Here is an 18,055-nt window from a genome sequence, read left to right as displayed (position 1 = left end):
ATAAATGTTTTCATCAATGCGTGATTTGATAGAGTATGCATTTTAGATTTAAATGTATAACATGTGAGACTCGTGGTTTAGATTTCAAATAGAATTTAATAAACATAAATATTATACAATTTGTTTGAATGCAAATTATATATTATTTCTCTGTTATCAATGATTATACCTTAAAGCACACGTGGATATAGAACAAGATTGGAATTTTCTCTTATTTTCAATACATTATCAATAACAAAAGTGATTACGTCGATCACAGTTTAGGAAGAAATCATAGGGCAGGGAGTTAGCTTCGAATTAAAGTTAATGAAATTTTTACGCAATGCTGATTGTATATTGGAGGTTTTTTGTTACTAAGAAAATAAGGAATAAGTACAGGAGAATTGGCAAAAACAATTATATATAGAAAAGAGTTCATTCACAGGGTTCAATTGCGTTCTTTAAAGGCTGAGATTTTACGGATGATTTAAACAAAGTATTTATAAATACAAAAATGCAATATCAATTTCAAGAAAAGTTAATAATGTTTATATTAACATTAGAACTACCGTTCCAATCAAAATAAGTGGTTTCGATTTTTTTCTTTCGCAATTATTGATACCTTAGAAACATTCAATGTTCGAAATGATTTCAAAAATGAATAGTTTCACTTGAATACTACAATTAATGTATGTAAAAATTGAAAATAATCAACTGTTACAATTTTTATACGGATTACATACCAATCCTATTAAATACCCTGTAGTTCTAGTGTTAATGCGTATTGTTCGTTCACTTATAACGATGTAAAGTTTGTTCGATTGAACGTATTCGTTGCTTTTACTATTCAAATAACCATATTCTGTTCAGTTTGTATATTCCGCAGATAAATAATCCGACAATATATTTCGCTCCATCTAGTTTCAAAGGAAACGTGCAATCACGGTGAAACCGAATCCGTCATTAAAGTACAATTCCGTTTCCTCGAAATCTCGCGGTTGAAACGAACTCGGTGATTGCCATGTGACGTTCGTCAAACGGCCCACTGCCGGCACCCGTTTAAAAGTGTCACCGGCGTTATAATAACGCGCATTGATGTAATAATAATATGCAATAAGCGGACAGGTAATTCCAACTGAATCTGCGAATTTACATCTCGCCGGGAAACGTGACACAGCAAAATAATAAAACGAAACTCTCCATCGGACGATAAAGTTTTTAATTTATTTATCGTTTCGCAAAACGCTTAGCTGCGCCTGGGAAATACGTTTCTGTTTAATTTCCGTTTGTGCAAATTGGTCTATAAAATCGCGCGGTTGCATAAATGTCCGCCGGTTTAATATTCAGAACGTTTCTAAAGCGCCTTCGGCGGAATAATAATATTCGCCGCGATGATAATAATAATAAATCTTTTATTGCCTGCCGTGAACACGTAAAAATTACTAGAACAAACGCGTTGAATTTTACAGGAAAGTTCGTGAAACGGCGAGATTTAGCGTGAAGTAACAGATGTAAGCCGGAAATAAACAAGGAAAGCTTATTATATGGTGAACCGAAGGTTAGTCGTGTTCGTGTAATAAAATTTCTTTGTATTTTTTTTCTTTCTTTCTTTCTTTTCGTCTCTGCGTGTTTTCAAGGGTTCTGGAGGAGCTGAGAGCTGTTTCATATTATTGAAAAAGAATGTAAATGCTTTTGGAAACGGTACTTCCGTATTTCATTTGGTATTAACCCTTTAGCTACGCCGGGACCTGCCTCGAAGCTGTACTTTTGTACGGCAAGGTTTGACGCGGTCTGCGTATCATAAATGTAGCACTACGATTTGGGACTAATAGAATTTTCCACTATACAATTACATTAGATTAGATTATAATCTGCTCAGCTATCGATGGCAGAGAAAGAATTTGTGCCGCTATAGTGACGTATAGTAGCTAAATGTGTAATAGCTCAACCTGTTAACTGTGGAATTTAATTTGAGAAATCTCTGATAATGCTCGCAATGAAATCAAATAATGAAGTGTATATTTTTGTAACGCAGGACGAATGCACCTATAATATATTCTAACGGGGGGCTAAAGAAAAACGGAGAAGAATTACACGTTTTTCTGAAAAAATAAAGAATTTATCGTTGAAAGAATTAGTATCATCTTGGTTTTAAGATGGCGTTTATACTCGTCGAACGCTGTTACGTTCATTCGAAACAGAAACTGTACGAAGAAATTTATGAACTAAAAAAAAGAAGGTTGATTATTATTTAGTAATTATTTTCAAATATAACTCGTTTTAAAAAGTATTCAACTTCTAATTTTATTTATTGCTGAATACTGTTATGTATCATTATATTAAAAGTACAATCATATACAGTTTAGGTAAAAAACAAAACAGGATTAATAATTATTTATTTATATACCATTTTGATTTATTAGGAACTCGTAATCTATTATATGTTTTAAATTTACCAATAATCACAGAATTTATTTAAAGAATAGTATTTGAGGAGGATTTATACTGTTAAACATGTATGTATGGGTTATGCAATGTGCGCATTGTACATTGCGCGATTCTTTCCATGCGAAAATTAATACGGACCGCGTCTTGACGTCCCGTGTCGCTTCTCGTCACAACAAACGTCCACTTCCTGCTGAGAGTATTCGCATTCGCAACGATTTGCACAATCGTTACGCGACACGTCGATGCGTTTACACAGTCGGCTAAGCCGTGCGGCCGTTCCACGTTAAATTTTACGTTGCTACGTCACGCGTGATCCATTACGTACGGATTTAATTGTACCTGTGTCTTGTTCACGGTTGCGCGGAACGGGGCGTTTAGTGCTCGCGGTCAAACGCACCGCGCGCCGGAAGTAAAAGGGAATTCCGGGAAACGGAACGCGATTTTGTGAAATTTCGCCGTGATACAATCGTGCGCCGGACTTCAGCTGAAATTTCGAATGCTAATATTGTTCAGACGTTGCGAAATGATCATCTGCGCGTTACGTTTGCCTACAATGACGCATATGAACCAAACATTGACTAAGTCTGTTACTTCCACGAAACAAAAAATAGAGGAAAGTGACGAAGTAGTATACACTCGTCCCCAAATTTATGCGGCACATTTTTTACGCGGTATATTGAAACACTATTTACTTGATTGGTATTTATGCACAATCTTAATTTACGCGATCTGAACCTACAAGGGAACCTTTTCAAGCACACGCCGATTTTGATGAAACTTATGTGAGACATGGTGCTCAAGAAAATATTTGACACGTATTTATCTTATCGGCTAACATCCATTTTGAAAGAGTAAAAACACTTTTTAAAGTTCAGAATGGAAAGTATATCTTCTTCGCGATATCTCTAAAACTAGAGGGTGTAGGAAAGAAACTATTTTTTTAAATTGTTCGCTTCGAATTGAACAATTCAGATTTCTTTTATACACTCCGTAATTTCGGAGATATCGTGAAGAAGATATACTTTCAATCCTGAACTTTGAAAAGTGTTTTCACCCCTTCGAAGTGGATGCTGACCGATAAGAAAAAATACCTACCGACCAAGCCTTTTAGGCCCCGGATAGTCTGCAGGCGTGAGGTTGTGGCTTGCAGAGTCGTGCCTGTTTTAGGTTTAGCCTTTTGTGGACGAACAATGTTTAAATTGTACAAAATCTTTTGCGGATGTTGGTAGATTAGACACTGAATGCTACAATCATAGAGAATAAGGAAATTATGTGCTGATTTCTTACTGTTTGAATAGTTGAATCATTTGTTTGCTACTTGGCGTTCCAAACGTGGAAGTTTGGTCTCGGCAAAATGTCGACATTCGTTCGCAAAAGGTTAAGTTTATAGTTAGTGTTATAATGCGAGTGAGAGAGAAAAAACGTGTGTGTGTGTGTGCAAGCCATTGGAGATGAGGGCGTCCAAAGGCGGAAAAGCGGTGTGGAAAGCAGCATCGTGAAGAGTGGAGTAGTGTCGGCATGTTTATCCTAATTGCGATATTATAACTTATAATAAATTATAATTACACACTTATTTTCGCCAAACCTTTCAATTCCACAATATTTTCTTGAGAACTATGTCTCACATCAGTTTCAACAAAATCGGCGTGTGCTGATTGAAAAGGTTCCCTTGTTAGTAACATCGAATAAAATGTACTTTTGCTTTCCGAAATGTCATTATCATTGCTTTTTTGTTAAGGTATATGGAATGCATATGTACTTCTGGAACTTATACCAGCTTTTCTTTCCAATTTTTTGTGTTCTCTTGTACCGACAGACTTTGTTTACGCAATTTTCATTCGCGTGAAAGGAATCCACGTGAAATGGATTTTCGCGTAAATCGGGGGTCAGGTGTGTATTGATTTTTTAAACTTCCTTTTAAATGGAAAATGAAATAGACATTGTATTAGGTCGACAAGAAAGTGTTGTCGTTTTCTTAGGGAAAATTCAATTTATATATTTCTGATCTTAGATAGAAGATTATTTAATGATGTATTGGCGATTGTTTTCTATAATCATCCTCCATCTGCTAAGTAGGTCATTTATGTCGGATATAAACAAAACCCCATCCGTTAACCATGAAGAAAATAATAAAAACTAATTTTCATTTTTCCTTGTTACGATTCAATTACTATGCTCCTTCATCATTAAACGGAATGTACACATGCAAACGAATGTATAATTTCTTGGTGTGTGAAATAAATGAAATATGCGTCTATGGTGTTCCGCAAGTATTACGTGATATTTCGAGAGTAGTCCATGACGTATAGTCTATGACTTTCTTTTGTGTAGTCTGGATCTCTTATCACCATAGGAGCATGCAGCTTATTTTTAGAAACATTATATTTATAACTACCGACAAGGAAACCGGTTTTTCAGTAGAGAAGGCAAGGCCTGAATCATTCGGATCTCGCAAAAGAAATCATGAATCATAGGTTGCATGGCTGGTAAATCGGATTACGTTGAATTTCTTCGATACTTCCGCTTTTGTTCATTGAAAATTGTTTTGAACGCAAATAAGAAATTCTTTTACCGAGACTGATGCAATATTTTAGAATAGCTATTTATAAATAACTTTCGCGACAAGGTGAACTTATTTAATGGTTCTCTTAGTTCTTTTAACGCAGGTATAGAATAACGGCGCCTAATATGGGACGCCTGATTTGAAAAGCTTGCCAAAACGAGAGATAAGCATTTTTTTCAATGACGCCTGCATCAAAACACGAAGAAATTAATAAACATTCACACACTGAACCGATAATAATGCAAAATTTTGAATCTCTTTAAACCACTAATATGGTACACTTAAGTAATTTACTTTAAAAGAAAAATAAACGAATTTTCCACCTCTTTCAATTTATGTTAATTTTTTTTTTCTTTTATACGTTGGACGTATGAATAACACATCGGGACTACTACATTCTTCGAGAACACGATAATTGAGCATATTCTTTACCATTATTATCATTTTTGCAATTGCCACCATAAAATAAAAATATAGCATAATAGTATGTAACATTAACAAAGAATGTGCACCTAATATGGAACGTGTTTCATATTAAGAACTCACGTATTCCGATAGAAAAATAATAACTATTCTAAGAAGAAAATAAATTTGCAGGAAACTGCTTTTGAATAGTGAGAAACAAATATGTTCAATGATGAATCATGAAAAACTACAATCTATATTAATTATATACATATTATATAGAAAATTTAACACACTACCAAACACAATAATGCATTCAATGACAAATTTTTAATTGATGTCCAACTATTAATATGATTATTTTCTATTACTAATGAAGTGTTTCTCATGGTATCTGACACGTCAAGCCATTTATTTTTTTAAATATTTTGGTGTTCCATATTAACCACTGTTACCCTACGTACATAAGACTATTGTTACTTAACACTAGATCTACCGAGCGTTTAATATGATAAATATCGAGTTTTTATAAAAATTGTAACTGTCAGAAATTCGAATTTGTTCAATGCGAGTTCGATGTTTAGTCTGAATTTGGTCCGCTAGTATATTACGTTTTGTTGTATGGCGATACGACCTGATATTATGTTAAACATTGTTGTTTATACTTTTTAAATAACTTCCCTTCAGATATATTCACCGATTAAATAATCCGACAGTAACAATAGACTTTTATCAGTATCTTCATATATTCATTATAATAGCGTTCAAGTGAATAATTTCATTTATATAATAACAATTATGATTTTATTTGAGTTCTCCTTAACTGTTTTGAGAACCGAAACCAATACCATAACTGTTTTCAACCTCTGTACAAAATTATTCAAATAGTAAAAGATAAACGTCAGTTGAAGAAAATCTCAAAGCACAATACAAAATTCAACGTTCGCGTAAATGCATAGCGCAGTAAACGGATACATTTCCGTGGCATGGGTGGTTCCACGCGGTCGATCAGCGTAATCGTGAGTAATGTGCCATTCAAACAAGCGACTCGCGAACAATTCATTCCCATAGAGATCACGCGGAACCGTGAAATGTTATTCTGCGCGAAATTTTCGATTTCGCGGCTGCTTGAAACAATGGCCGACCTTCGTGCACGCACAGCCGAACGAGCCACAATTAGATGCGATGCCCGAGATTAATCCATTTGCAACTCTAATCTCGCGACTTGCGCCGCATTACCGAGATCGTAACATGTATAAACAATTGTAAAATCATAAAATACAATTTTATTCTTCTATTCCTTAATTCATGTACGATCTCCCTTTATGCGGGCTTTGAAAAACATTAGAAACAGATATATATGTATAGTGAGAAAATGTATTGAGTGCGAAGGGTTAATTTATATAGGTATTAACCCTTTGCACTCGAAAGTTTTCCGCCAGAAAAATTTAACTTTTTCTGATGAGATATAGACTACACACATAAATTAATTAATTTATTTATTAATTACTATTTTATTTCAATACGTTAATACTTTAATACTTCCTTAGATCAGTACCTTCAATACCTCAATATTTCAATACTCCAATACTCCAATACTTCAATACTTTAATACTTCAATACTTCAATACTCCAATGCTCCAATACTCCAATACACCAATACTCCATATTTCAACACTCCAATACTTCAATACTCCAATACTCCAATACTTCAATACTTCAATATTAATTATTACCAATATCAAATATCACACTTTATAATTTGGCATACCAAATCACGTGACAAATAAAGTAGTCGCCTCTCTATTAAAAACGGTTAATAAAATTGAACGATTAAACAATTTTTCCTACGGACTATTCTTATGGATACAAACGAGTTAAAAGTCATCGCGATTCTCCCTCTTTCTCTCTGCTAGTCAGAGCTTCTTCAGTCGAGACGATTTTCCGCCTATGCGCTCAATGTATCCATTAAAATCAGACTAACTGCACCGTTTATAACTGGATCACATAGAAAAGTGTGCGGTCACGTGCGGTTTCATCTAGCTTACGTTGACGACCAACCGCTTTGAATATGATTGGCCCCTGCCACCGCGAGACACACGACACGGAGGCGGTCCTGCGAGTAAATTGCAGATTTTCCGTGATCGTTTCGCGGAAGTGGGAAGAATTTTATAGGGAAATTATGAATCAAGACTTCACGATTCTTTGAAACGTCCTCGGTTTTTCACTTCGGTATTCGCGTGAACGTAACTTCATTTAAATATAGTTCGATACAGCGCTTTTATAACCTTTTTAATACTTGATGAGTGCACGACACGCGAATTGTTACATAAACTCGAAGATTAATTCTCTTGGGAACGTATCGAACGAACCGAATTTTGTTGGATGTATGAAATATAAGAAAGATAGTTTCCTTTTCTGTTATCTCTCAGATAATTTACAATTTGTATACAAAATTTGTGTCTATTTTCGTGAGAACGATAGTAGAGTAATCGTTATGAAGAATCTTAACTTTTCAGTTTTTGCTTCATTCAGAAAACTGTTTCGACTGCATAAGATTTTTGATCAGTGTTTAGTTGATAATCAAAGTATTCAAGTTTCAAGATTCTTAATAATCTTTTCATCTTTATTTATATTTAGTAGATTTATAATTATTAATAATTATTCATTAAACAATATATACTCGACTATTTTTTATTTTCAATTTGAATAAAATTAAATGTTTGCCCATTACGTTTTAGAAGAAATATGAATTATATAATAATATTTTCACTTATAATATTATTAAAATCAATTCCTATTTTAACATTATATTATTTTTATAATTTTAATAAATCAATCTTATTTACACCAATTTTATCATTATCAATTTACTTTGAAAGAGAACTGAACGTCGGGCTCCTCTCAATTTAGAATGACAAATTAATTTTTTTGTTTACTTTTTGTTCAACTAGGGTATTGAATGAATATACATTGAAATTAGTAATTGTTAATAGTACGAAAATATCTAGAAACGTTTAAAAGAACATAAACAAAGACAATTTTAAAAATCGATAGGAAATCTACAACTCCATTTAATTTTTATACTTTTTTATATCGATTTATATATTGTCCAATCAAAATTTTCTGCGTTAGAACTTGGTATATAGTGATTCTCCACAGTCTTACTTTTTCATGATACAGATATTTGATATCATATATCATATTAAATTGTATAACGCACAAAAATTAATCGGTTTAAATTAAGCTGAGTTGCAAATAAAAAAAACTTACCCTCCATGACATAGACGATGGACCCGACATCTCCTTCGCGTATTATAGTCGAACCGGCCGAAAACGTAACAGAATACATGCAGTCAACGATTTCCCTGATCTGTGTCAGCTCCAAATTCTTCATGAAGTCATTGTCCAAAATGGCAGCTTTGATCAAGTCACGAGACCTGAAAAATAAAGACAGGAATGCTTTCGTTAGGGCGTTAATTCTTTTATAATATACCTACGATATCGTGTTAGAGTTAATATCTACAGGTAATAATACCTTTATAAATGTGAAATTCTTATATTTACACAGAAATATATTTAAGTATTTTTAAGTACATAATACTTTTCACTTGCATTACCAATGAGAATTCAGATACGGTGAAAAAGTAAGAATTTTATGCAACGAAAGAATCACTGGTCTGACCTACCAAACGAAAGTGGAAAGTAAAAGGCTTCCGACGTATTCAGACAAAATGTCACTTGTTTTAAATTTTCGTGACTTGTGAATTTGCCAGTAACTTTCACGATTTTCTAATTTCACAAAAGTATCCATGACTTACGCATATGTTTTCTTAATTACACAGAAGTGCCTTGACAAAGTGTCTCTAATGAGTGCAGATTCTATCAAGTTTTCTCTAAAATTAATGATCTTCGCATTTTAAAAAGTAAATTAAACCTATAAAAAATTTATAATTCAACAAATTTATTAAAAATTTAAACACACTCTGCTTAATACACTTTTCCTTTAGTGTAATGCCTTTAACCCTTTGTCCTATGGTTTCTTTTCAACTATGACCGATTCAGTACTTTGTCATCAACCCCTTGCCTTATAACAACATATGAAACTCACGGTGAATATTTCAAACAGAATTTAACAAACATTACTTAATATTATTAAAGAGAATTCTAGGTATATTTTATATCTATGTTTTTCTTAAAGTACAGTAATCAATGATGAACAAATAATATTTAATTTGAACTCAAAGAGATTGAGTAATATTTATGTTTGTTAAACTGTGCTTCAAATCTTCGCCACGAGTCTGACGCGATATTACAAGGCAAAGGGTTAAAATTATGACCGTATATCCTGACTTTATGTTCGAATACCTTAAAACATTGCAATAATATCACTTGCATTGTAAAAAAAGAGTATAAGTTCAATAAAAATCTAAAACAATGTATAAACTATGTTATCAAATTTGATAATGACAAAATCATAATTTAATTAAACGTTCTAAGTCTATTTCATAATTTAATATAAACTCTGAAGTACAATGCTCATTTTTCGAACGTGTTTGGAAAATATTCTCATCACTCATTAGTCTGGTAATTTTGAAATAGAAAATTGTATAAAACTGAACAGTAAAATAATTGTTACAAATGCTCACGTCTTTGTGAAATGATAATTATGAATGTACAGTCAAGTTACGTTTACAAATTTAGGAAAGTTTCAAACTAACCACATTTTTCTTCTGTGTAATACTGTATACTTATATCCATAGACAGATTTGTATAGCACCGATACATTATCCGATATACTCTTATCATGTACCATATCCCATATACTCTTATCAAAAATTTATAAAACAATACTGGTTTAAAATGTTTAAAACTAATATCCGCTTCTACATCGGATAAAACATTACGAATTTGTCGGTAAAGAGAAATTCAACAGAAACAAATGACTTCATAACTGTCGCATGGGTTACCACTGATTTACATGATCAATGCATAAACTTGAATAGATAATATATATAAAAATAAACCTGCATAGATCAATTTTGAACGTTCACGCAAATTTAAATTTCCGAAAACGAAAGTTAAGTTAAAAGAGTTTCTTTCTTGAATTAATGGTACTATTAAATTCAACATAAAATAATCATTTTATTCTTCAAAACTATGTAATATTTTATATTAAGTAATCTCTATTTAATAAATTTCTTCTACGAATTTATTTAAAAAATTTGTATGAATTCAGTATTTAGTGAACTAAAATCTCAAATAGAGTCAAGAGACCCTTTATTTCAATTTAATAAATTAATCTGCTTAATAATTAAGTCTCTAACAAAGATATAATATTTTTTAATAAAACATAATGTTTAATTTCGAGCAAAATCATACGCAACACGTAATAAAAGAACTCATTACAATTCTTGAAATTATAAGCTAAACGCGAGAGTCCTTGAAATTAAGAAATTATAAGAAATTATGAAGCAACGTAAGTCTGCAATTATTCAGAAATTGCTTGCTGTTTCTTTAATTGCCTCACGAAATCCTAGTAGTCTTGCGATTCTATAAAGGTAACAACAAGAGCAATTTAATGAGAAAGATTCTGAGAATTTTCACAGCAATGTTTCGCATTAACGATCCACACCAAACACTCGACGTTAGATGCAGTCGATGTACCGAGGCTAGTGCTTGCGTTTATTCGCAGAATGAAAGATCAAAAGCGCCGAACTATGTTTACCGCGGTGCACCTGTTATATATTCTGCAATACCGTACACTCTGCCTTGAACCAGTGAGTGCAACCACAATGTCATAAATATCGGGTAAGCGCTTTCCTGTTTTAGAATCATTCTTTTAATCTTTTCAAAACCAGGGTTTCTGTTTTGTTTGTTTACTCTTAATCTCAAAATGTTAATAAAAATGATGTTTTTATGATTTTTGTTAGTAATTGAACGTTGCATAAATATAAAAGGAATTTTGATAAAAGCTTTAGTAAAAGAAATATAACTTAAACATGAACCGTCCATTACGTTTCATGCCAGGTGTGCTTATGGAATTTTATTTCTGTTGGAAATCGGCTCTTGAATCAGAGATCGATACATGATTTGTCATTCTTTTTGGCATAGTTTAATAATCCATTCGCCATATACTCGTGTAATAAAACACTTCGCACATTTAACCCTCAACGGTCAACAATTTTCTATTAACTCTTTGCGGACGAGACTGTCTTGAGGTTTTAATATTTCTTTTCATAAGAAACTGCATTATGCGTCGAGTTCTTAAATACTAAAAGAAAACAAACCACATGTCAGTCTCTCGTTAGTCAAATAATTAAATTATTCATTTGCAGTTTTCTATTTTAGATATCGGCAACATTCGAACGCAAAGGGTTAACATTAAATAAAGAATGCGTCAATTAGACGCATATTGAATTTTATAAACACTATTTGTTAAATATTTACATCAATTTTTACTGGTGCGCTGCACGAATATATGTCCTGATTACCTATTGTTAAACCTCCAATTTCTGAGATCTAAATAAATAACCATCAATCGTTCTAGGAACGACAGAATAAATGTCCGTAAACCTAGTGTAAACTATTTCAAATATACTTATTACAATTAATGTAAAGTTTATTACAAAGTAAAACTCTGAAAACCTAAGAACTTTCAATTGTAAAAAATTGGTATTTTGAAAAAGTAACAAGAAAATTACAATGAACCATGAATGTTTAATAAGAAAATAGTATGATTAAGAAACAGCACGAGGCATTTAGCGGAGTCTCGCGTTCTGCATTGAAAACGGTCCCGGTGTAATACCCTGTCACGTACTTTCGCGGTAACGTAATTTGTATTAGCGAAACCATGACTGCGGATTGCGTAAGCGTCGACCAAATTTCACTCTTAATAATAGCTATGGTAATCGTGGAGTCATCGATCTCTCTGGACGACCTCAAAATCAACTATGACTGTTTGTGTACATGAGGATACAGAAATTTTCAACTTTCTTTCTATTCAACGCTTGCGTATTATAGTCTGCATTCACATGATCACTGTAACCGTACAATTACGTAATGTAATCTGTTATAATAATTCTAATATATATTATACGTATTATACGTATTACATACGATTAATATATCGTTTACTATATAGATATTTATATATAATTCTGTACATAGTGTTCTACAGAATTAACAAATACTTATCATAGAGAGTATGCACTCATAACATATATTATTTAACTATATATTGTAATTATATTGATAATGTATGAGAAAGGGGGAGTTTGTACAGAAAATCAAGCTGTTAGAAAGATAATATCAAGATGATAATTATATCATTATTTTATTTTATATATATATATATAATTATCATCTTGATATTATTTTTATATCAACTTAATTTTTTATATAAACTCCCCTTTTCTCATATATTATCAATTATAGGTCAACCTTATATGAAAGTGATTGTAAACAGAATCAAGTATTCCATTACCCTACAGTGAACATATATAACGAGCCAAATAAGAATAAATAAATAAAATAAATAAAAACACATTTTCATACATTAACAAATCTCATTCTCCATCTCATATTCACTACAAAGAGAAAAAGGAAATTTCATTTTAGTTCTAACAAGTCCAAAATCGAGTACCTTTGAGGCTTCTGAAATTTGACGATTACTTTGGTGTCTTTGGTAAGCGGTTCCGCGGAAATAGCTTGCCTCTTAGACCTTTGGCCCGATCCAATGCCACCGGGTACCAAACTAAAATCGACGATCTGTCGAAACTTGTCGATCTCGTTCTGAAGGTAGCGAATGGTAGCGTCCCGTTCCTCGAGAGCTTTCTCGAGTATCTCGATCACTTCGTCGCGGCGACGCAACGCCTCCGTCCGCTCGTACAGAAGTCTTTTTAGATCCCGTATCGAATCCATGATTAACCACCGACTCCCTGTCAGCACTTCGATCACGATTTATTTCTTTCCTTGGCAATTCTCTCCTGTCCACGTGCCATACAACCCTATCTTCTAATTTACTTAAAATACAGCACCGATTTGATTTTTCAAGAACACTAATCAAATTCAGGAAACACTAATCTTCATTAATTCGTGGTTTAGTCGTGACCGATTGTTCAAACGGAAGCAAAATTCAATTTTTTCACGTAGCATTATGTTTTTCATCGAACACTTGGTTTAAATGTTATTTGATCAGAGTTCTTTCTTCATTGTCGTCGAGAATTCACTAGTGTCGATTTTTACAATAGTGAATGTTAAATCTTTTCTTTTTCTTCGATACCTGTGTAGAATGGAATTTTAATTTTAATCTTGCTGCCAGTGAAAGGACTTGGTTCATAATAATAGTAATAATTGATGAGTTAGATGAAAATCCCGCATACACTTATCTTCTTGAATATTTGTATATTAAGTAATTTACACTATTGTTTATTGTGTTTGAAATTTAGTTTTGTTGCTTAATTTGAACGATCTGGTAATTCTAATAGTAAATAAACTTAAGAAATTGTTAGCATTTTATATGTACAGATATAGTTTAAGAAGTAGTGTTACCATTGCAAGGAAGAATTAATTTACATTTAATTAACGATTACGATTTTCCGTGTCACTTATAATGAATCGAAAGTAAAGTAATAAATGGTAGATAACTGGAAGTTAGATTTTGAAGAGATTAGCGTTTATGCGCAAAAAATATTAAAACGCATTCAAAACGTAACTGCTAAATTATTAAAGTATAAACTTGGGAAATATTAATTTGATTATGAAAATCTGAAGAAACCTGTGATTCCTAGTGGATGTTATTATTGCATCAAATGTAGTTATTGCAAAATCTCATATGTACAAAAATGACTATTCTTAAAATCCGATGGTATCGATAAAACAATAATTTCCAGATTATTTGATAGAAGACACTCTCTAATTAGAATAATATCGTTCATCATTATGTCGCAATTTTACGTTCAAGTCAAAATGTTTCGTGGTTAAGTAGGTACTTGGAACAAATTACACATGATATTTCATGTGAGTTCTACACGAACGATCGTATAATCCGCTGCAGAACTTGAAAACGGGATTATATCGCTACCAACTGCTGTTGGCACCATTTCAAATCGGAAAAATATTTTTTTCTTCCAATGATTGAAGACATCTGAAATGCCACGGCTAATTGTAGAACGAATATGATTAACGATGTCACGGAAATTTTGAATTTAATATTTCTAACCGTTCAAAATATGAGTGATATTTTAATGACTTACACACAATAATGTGTGTTTTGTTAATTAATGGATCAAAATAAAAATTGTTGAGTAATTACTAAGAATATTATTTTCTATGTCTACGTCATTTTATAGACGAGCCAGCAAATTATTGGATTGATGCAAAAATTCTGCCGACTTTTGTATGTAATTAACGAAAAATGTTTTTTTTTCGAAAGATAACATCTGCTTTCAATCTATTATAACGTGTATAAAGGACACTTCTTTCTTCATTTTTGCTTTCTTTTGGTTCAGCCAATGAACAATTGAGCTATTAAACTAAATCAAAAAACTAAAAACGTTAAAACTTTTAAATCAATCCAAAATTTAACATTGAACGTACCAACGTTTTGTATATAACAATTTCAACCATAACCAGTTAAATAATTGGTTGTAAAATGAAGGTAAACAAATTGAACAATCAATTTCTCTTAGTGAAAACAGAAACGAAAGGAAAGGCAGAATTGGAAAACTGATTAATTGAACAACGTGGGGATTGATATAAAGTTAAATAGATGAAAGGAAATGTTGAATTTTAACACTAGAGCTATATACCCGCCGAAATGAAGGGTTTCTGATTTCATATTTTACAATTATTGATATTTTAAAAGTATCTAACATTTCCGCAATCAACGTCACATATTTGTGACGGTCTACATTTTGTATCTGGCGTAAAGTAAATTAAATTATTTTCACGTGTATTTTTATTTTAAAATATTTGAACGTTATTTGTACCTTATAAAGAAGATTTGTTGCATTTAATTAACGATAAAGATAGCTACTTAACCAAATGTTGGTCATTAATATGTTAATATTCAAAATGATTTTAAAAATAAATAGTTTCACTGAAACATTATAACGAATATCCCAAGAAGTCGAGAAAAATGTGTTGTTATAATCTTTATAAGAATTACATATCAACCTTAATAAATGCTCGGCAGTTCTAGTGTTAAATCAAGTGTTAAAATCGGCCATTTGACCGGTCGTGGTGCGTTGAGTGTTAATAATATTTTATCATAATTTAATTAATTCTATTTCTTTGTTCATAGTACGCCGTATCTATCGAGCAAACAACTGATTGTAATCTGTATTTTGTCAACAGGTATTTCCTTCGATAAGCTAACCGATTTATATAGTAGAATGACTTATTGTTTCAAAATCGTACGGTCCACAGAAAATAATGTCACCAATTTAGAATGTTATGATCGACAGATCTAGAAGCATCAAAGATAAGAAAGTATTTTGGAATTGACGTAATTATGGCAACACATATGCTATATCTGGCAATCAAAGTTGATATTTACACTATTTCATTTTTAGATACCGATGGAACAGCCTTGGATTTTTCGAACTTCGTCTTCGACGAGTATAAAGTTGCCAATTAGATTTACGTCTTTTAATAATTAACATTAATAATTAATGGATCAAAATGAAAATTGTTGTGTAATTAAAGAGCAATTGAAAATAAGAATAATAAAAGGGATTGACAAATGGGGAAAATTTTACATTGAAAATTTAATTGAGATTGATTGCCGAGTACTTGAGGAGCAATCAAAAATAAAATGAAAAAATAGGAATTGGTAAATATTGAAAATATTAATTTCAATTGTGGTATTTCCATTTGGATGCAAGTCTTTCTATTAATTTCAAGCAATTCACGATTAAATGATTCCGAATAACTAAAAAGCAATCAAAAATAAAAATAACGAAAGAAACCAATAAATATTGAAAATTTTTATTTCCATCTCAATTGAACTTTTACGTAATTATATAATTTTATACTAACTCTATGTCACTCATAAATTCTAATGAACTATAATTTACAAATTCGGACTAATTGAAGAGTAATTTAAAGTAAGAATAATAAAAAGAATTGACTAATATGGAAAATTTTCATTTGAATCGAATGTATGATTGGATGACTTCAAGGTCTCTGAAGATTAAAAAAAAAATCTTCTATCGCAGCTTGACAAGGAGGAACGAGAAAATATTCGAAGTACGCGATGGTATTTTTATTCTTTTCCAGTCATTTGTCCATCTTGAAATTAACGTATTCCGATTGCATAATGCTCGTTTAAACGCTGAACGTTCTTGAGCGCCTTAGACCAAAGTGAGTGGTACCTGTGCTTAGTAATTTCGAGAATGACCGTAGAATAAGAATGATTGACAACTGTGATTGACAGTCTTTGGAAATCAAAACGAATAAAATTTTGTTGCTACGTCACGCGTTGATTTGATTTCAACTCTTTCATTTTATTTCTTATGTATTACCAGTTAAATAATTCTACGTCAATATAATATAACATTTGTGGTAACGTTTAATGATAAAATGACATAATGATATTAATGATATATAATGATTTAATGATGCGATTGAAATTAATCAATAGAATATTAATTAATAAAGTAAATGGTCAATTAATAAATTATCTGGTTATATTAAAATTTGTAACTTGTTCACGTAATATACGATATTTAAGAAGATAATATGTTAAATCGTAAATTAATATGATATAATAATAACTATCAAATATTCCGAACAATTTCAATTTAAAAAATTTGTAACAATAATATGACTATATTACATACAAATCATACAACTCATGTAAACATAAAAACATCTTTCAAACTAACTGCAAAATTAAATGTTTCAAAATTAAGTGTAACCACCACTCACTTAAAATGAATCTATTCCACATTTTAAATCCAACTCGTGCCATTTGCTCTCAAATTTTCCAAAAACGGCACTCCATCACTTTGAATTACATTCAAGACAATGCTGATGCAATCTTATCTTAATCCACATAGATTACCAATTAATACTAATCACATATCAAACGGAATAACCACAAACCGTTCACATTGAAAACAGACTTTTGTAAATATTTTAGCAAATTGTTGCCAATTAAAATCACACACCACTCGTCACGCAGCGTATCAATTTATTAAAATCTTGAACACGAAATAATCCATCCGAAAATGAAATGTCTCCATGGCAAATGGAAATATCATAGTTTAGAACACGTGTGAGGTTAATTAATCCGAAAACGCGAACGTATGTATCGTACGACGATTCCAGTTCAACCAGTTGATACGAAGGTGTCGTTTTATTATTGTAAGGATGATTTGATCAATTGGACGCGGACAAGAGGCGAAGAACCGGCGCTTCGAAGAGCCTCTATCGAACTGATTACGAGACCGTAAATTTGTTCGACAGAACTCGATGGCTTCTAAGCTGATGCCGATCGATCAGTGTTAGATCACAGGAGAAAAAGAGTGCTTCATACTATATTTAGTACATTGGATGTATGCTAATAGAAGTACTATCCGTTAGACTGTCGCGTGAGAGACACATTTTAATCGGATAACCTCGAATTCTACACATTATTTCGTCTAAAAGGAA

The 18,055-nt window shown here is 31.8% G+C and overlaps 1 protein-coding gene across 2 annotated transcripts in view; it reads right to left on the bottom strand.

The window, feature by feature from the left end:
- Positions 1-18,055, bottom strand: part of for (cGMP-dependent protein kinase for) — a 135,663-nt gene that overhangs the window by 56,013 nt on the left and 61,595 nt on the right. The window contains exons 2-3 of one of the 2 annotated variants that reach the window (XM_031980467.2): positions 13,041-13,679; positions 8,669-8,835 (exon numbers count right to left, since the gene is read on the bottom strand). In XM_031980467.2, coding sequence (XP_031836327.1) covers positions 8,669-8,835; positions 13,041-13,318 — 445 coding nt within the window. In that variant the 5' untranslated portion in view covers positions 13,319-13,679. The remainder of the gene's footprint in view (positions 1-8,668; positions 8,836-13,040; positions 13,680-18,055) is intronic. The other variant, XM_031980465.2, reaches the window with a different exon arrangement.

The sequence above is a fragment of the Nomia melanderi genome, chromosome 1 (genome assembly GCF_051020985.1).
Source record: "Nomia melanderi isolate GNS246 chromosome 1, iyNomMela1, whole genome shotgun sequence".
NCBI lineage: Eukaryota > Metazoa > Arthropoda > Insecta > Hymenoptera > Halictidae > Nomia > Nomia melanderi.
Note: the sequence above shows the minus strand (reverse complement) of the source record. Positions and strands in the feature narration are given on the sequence as shown.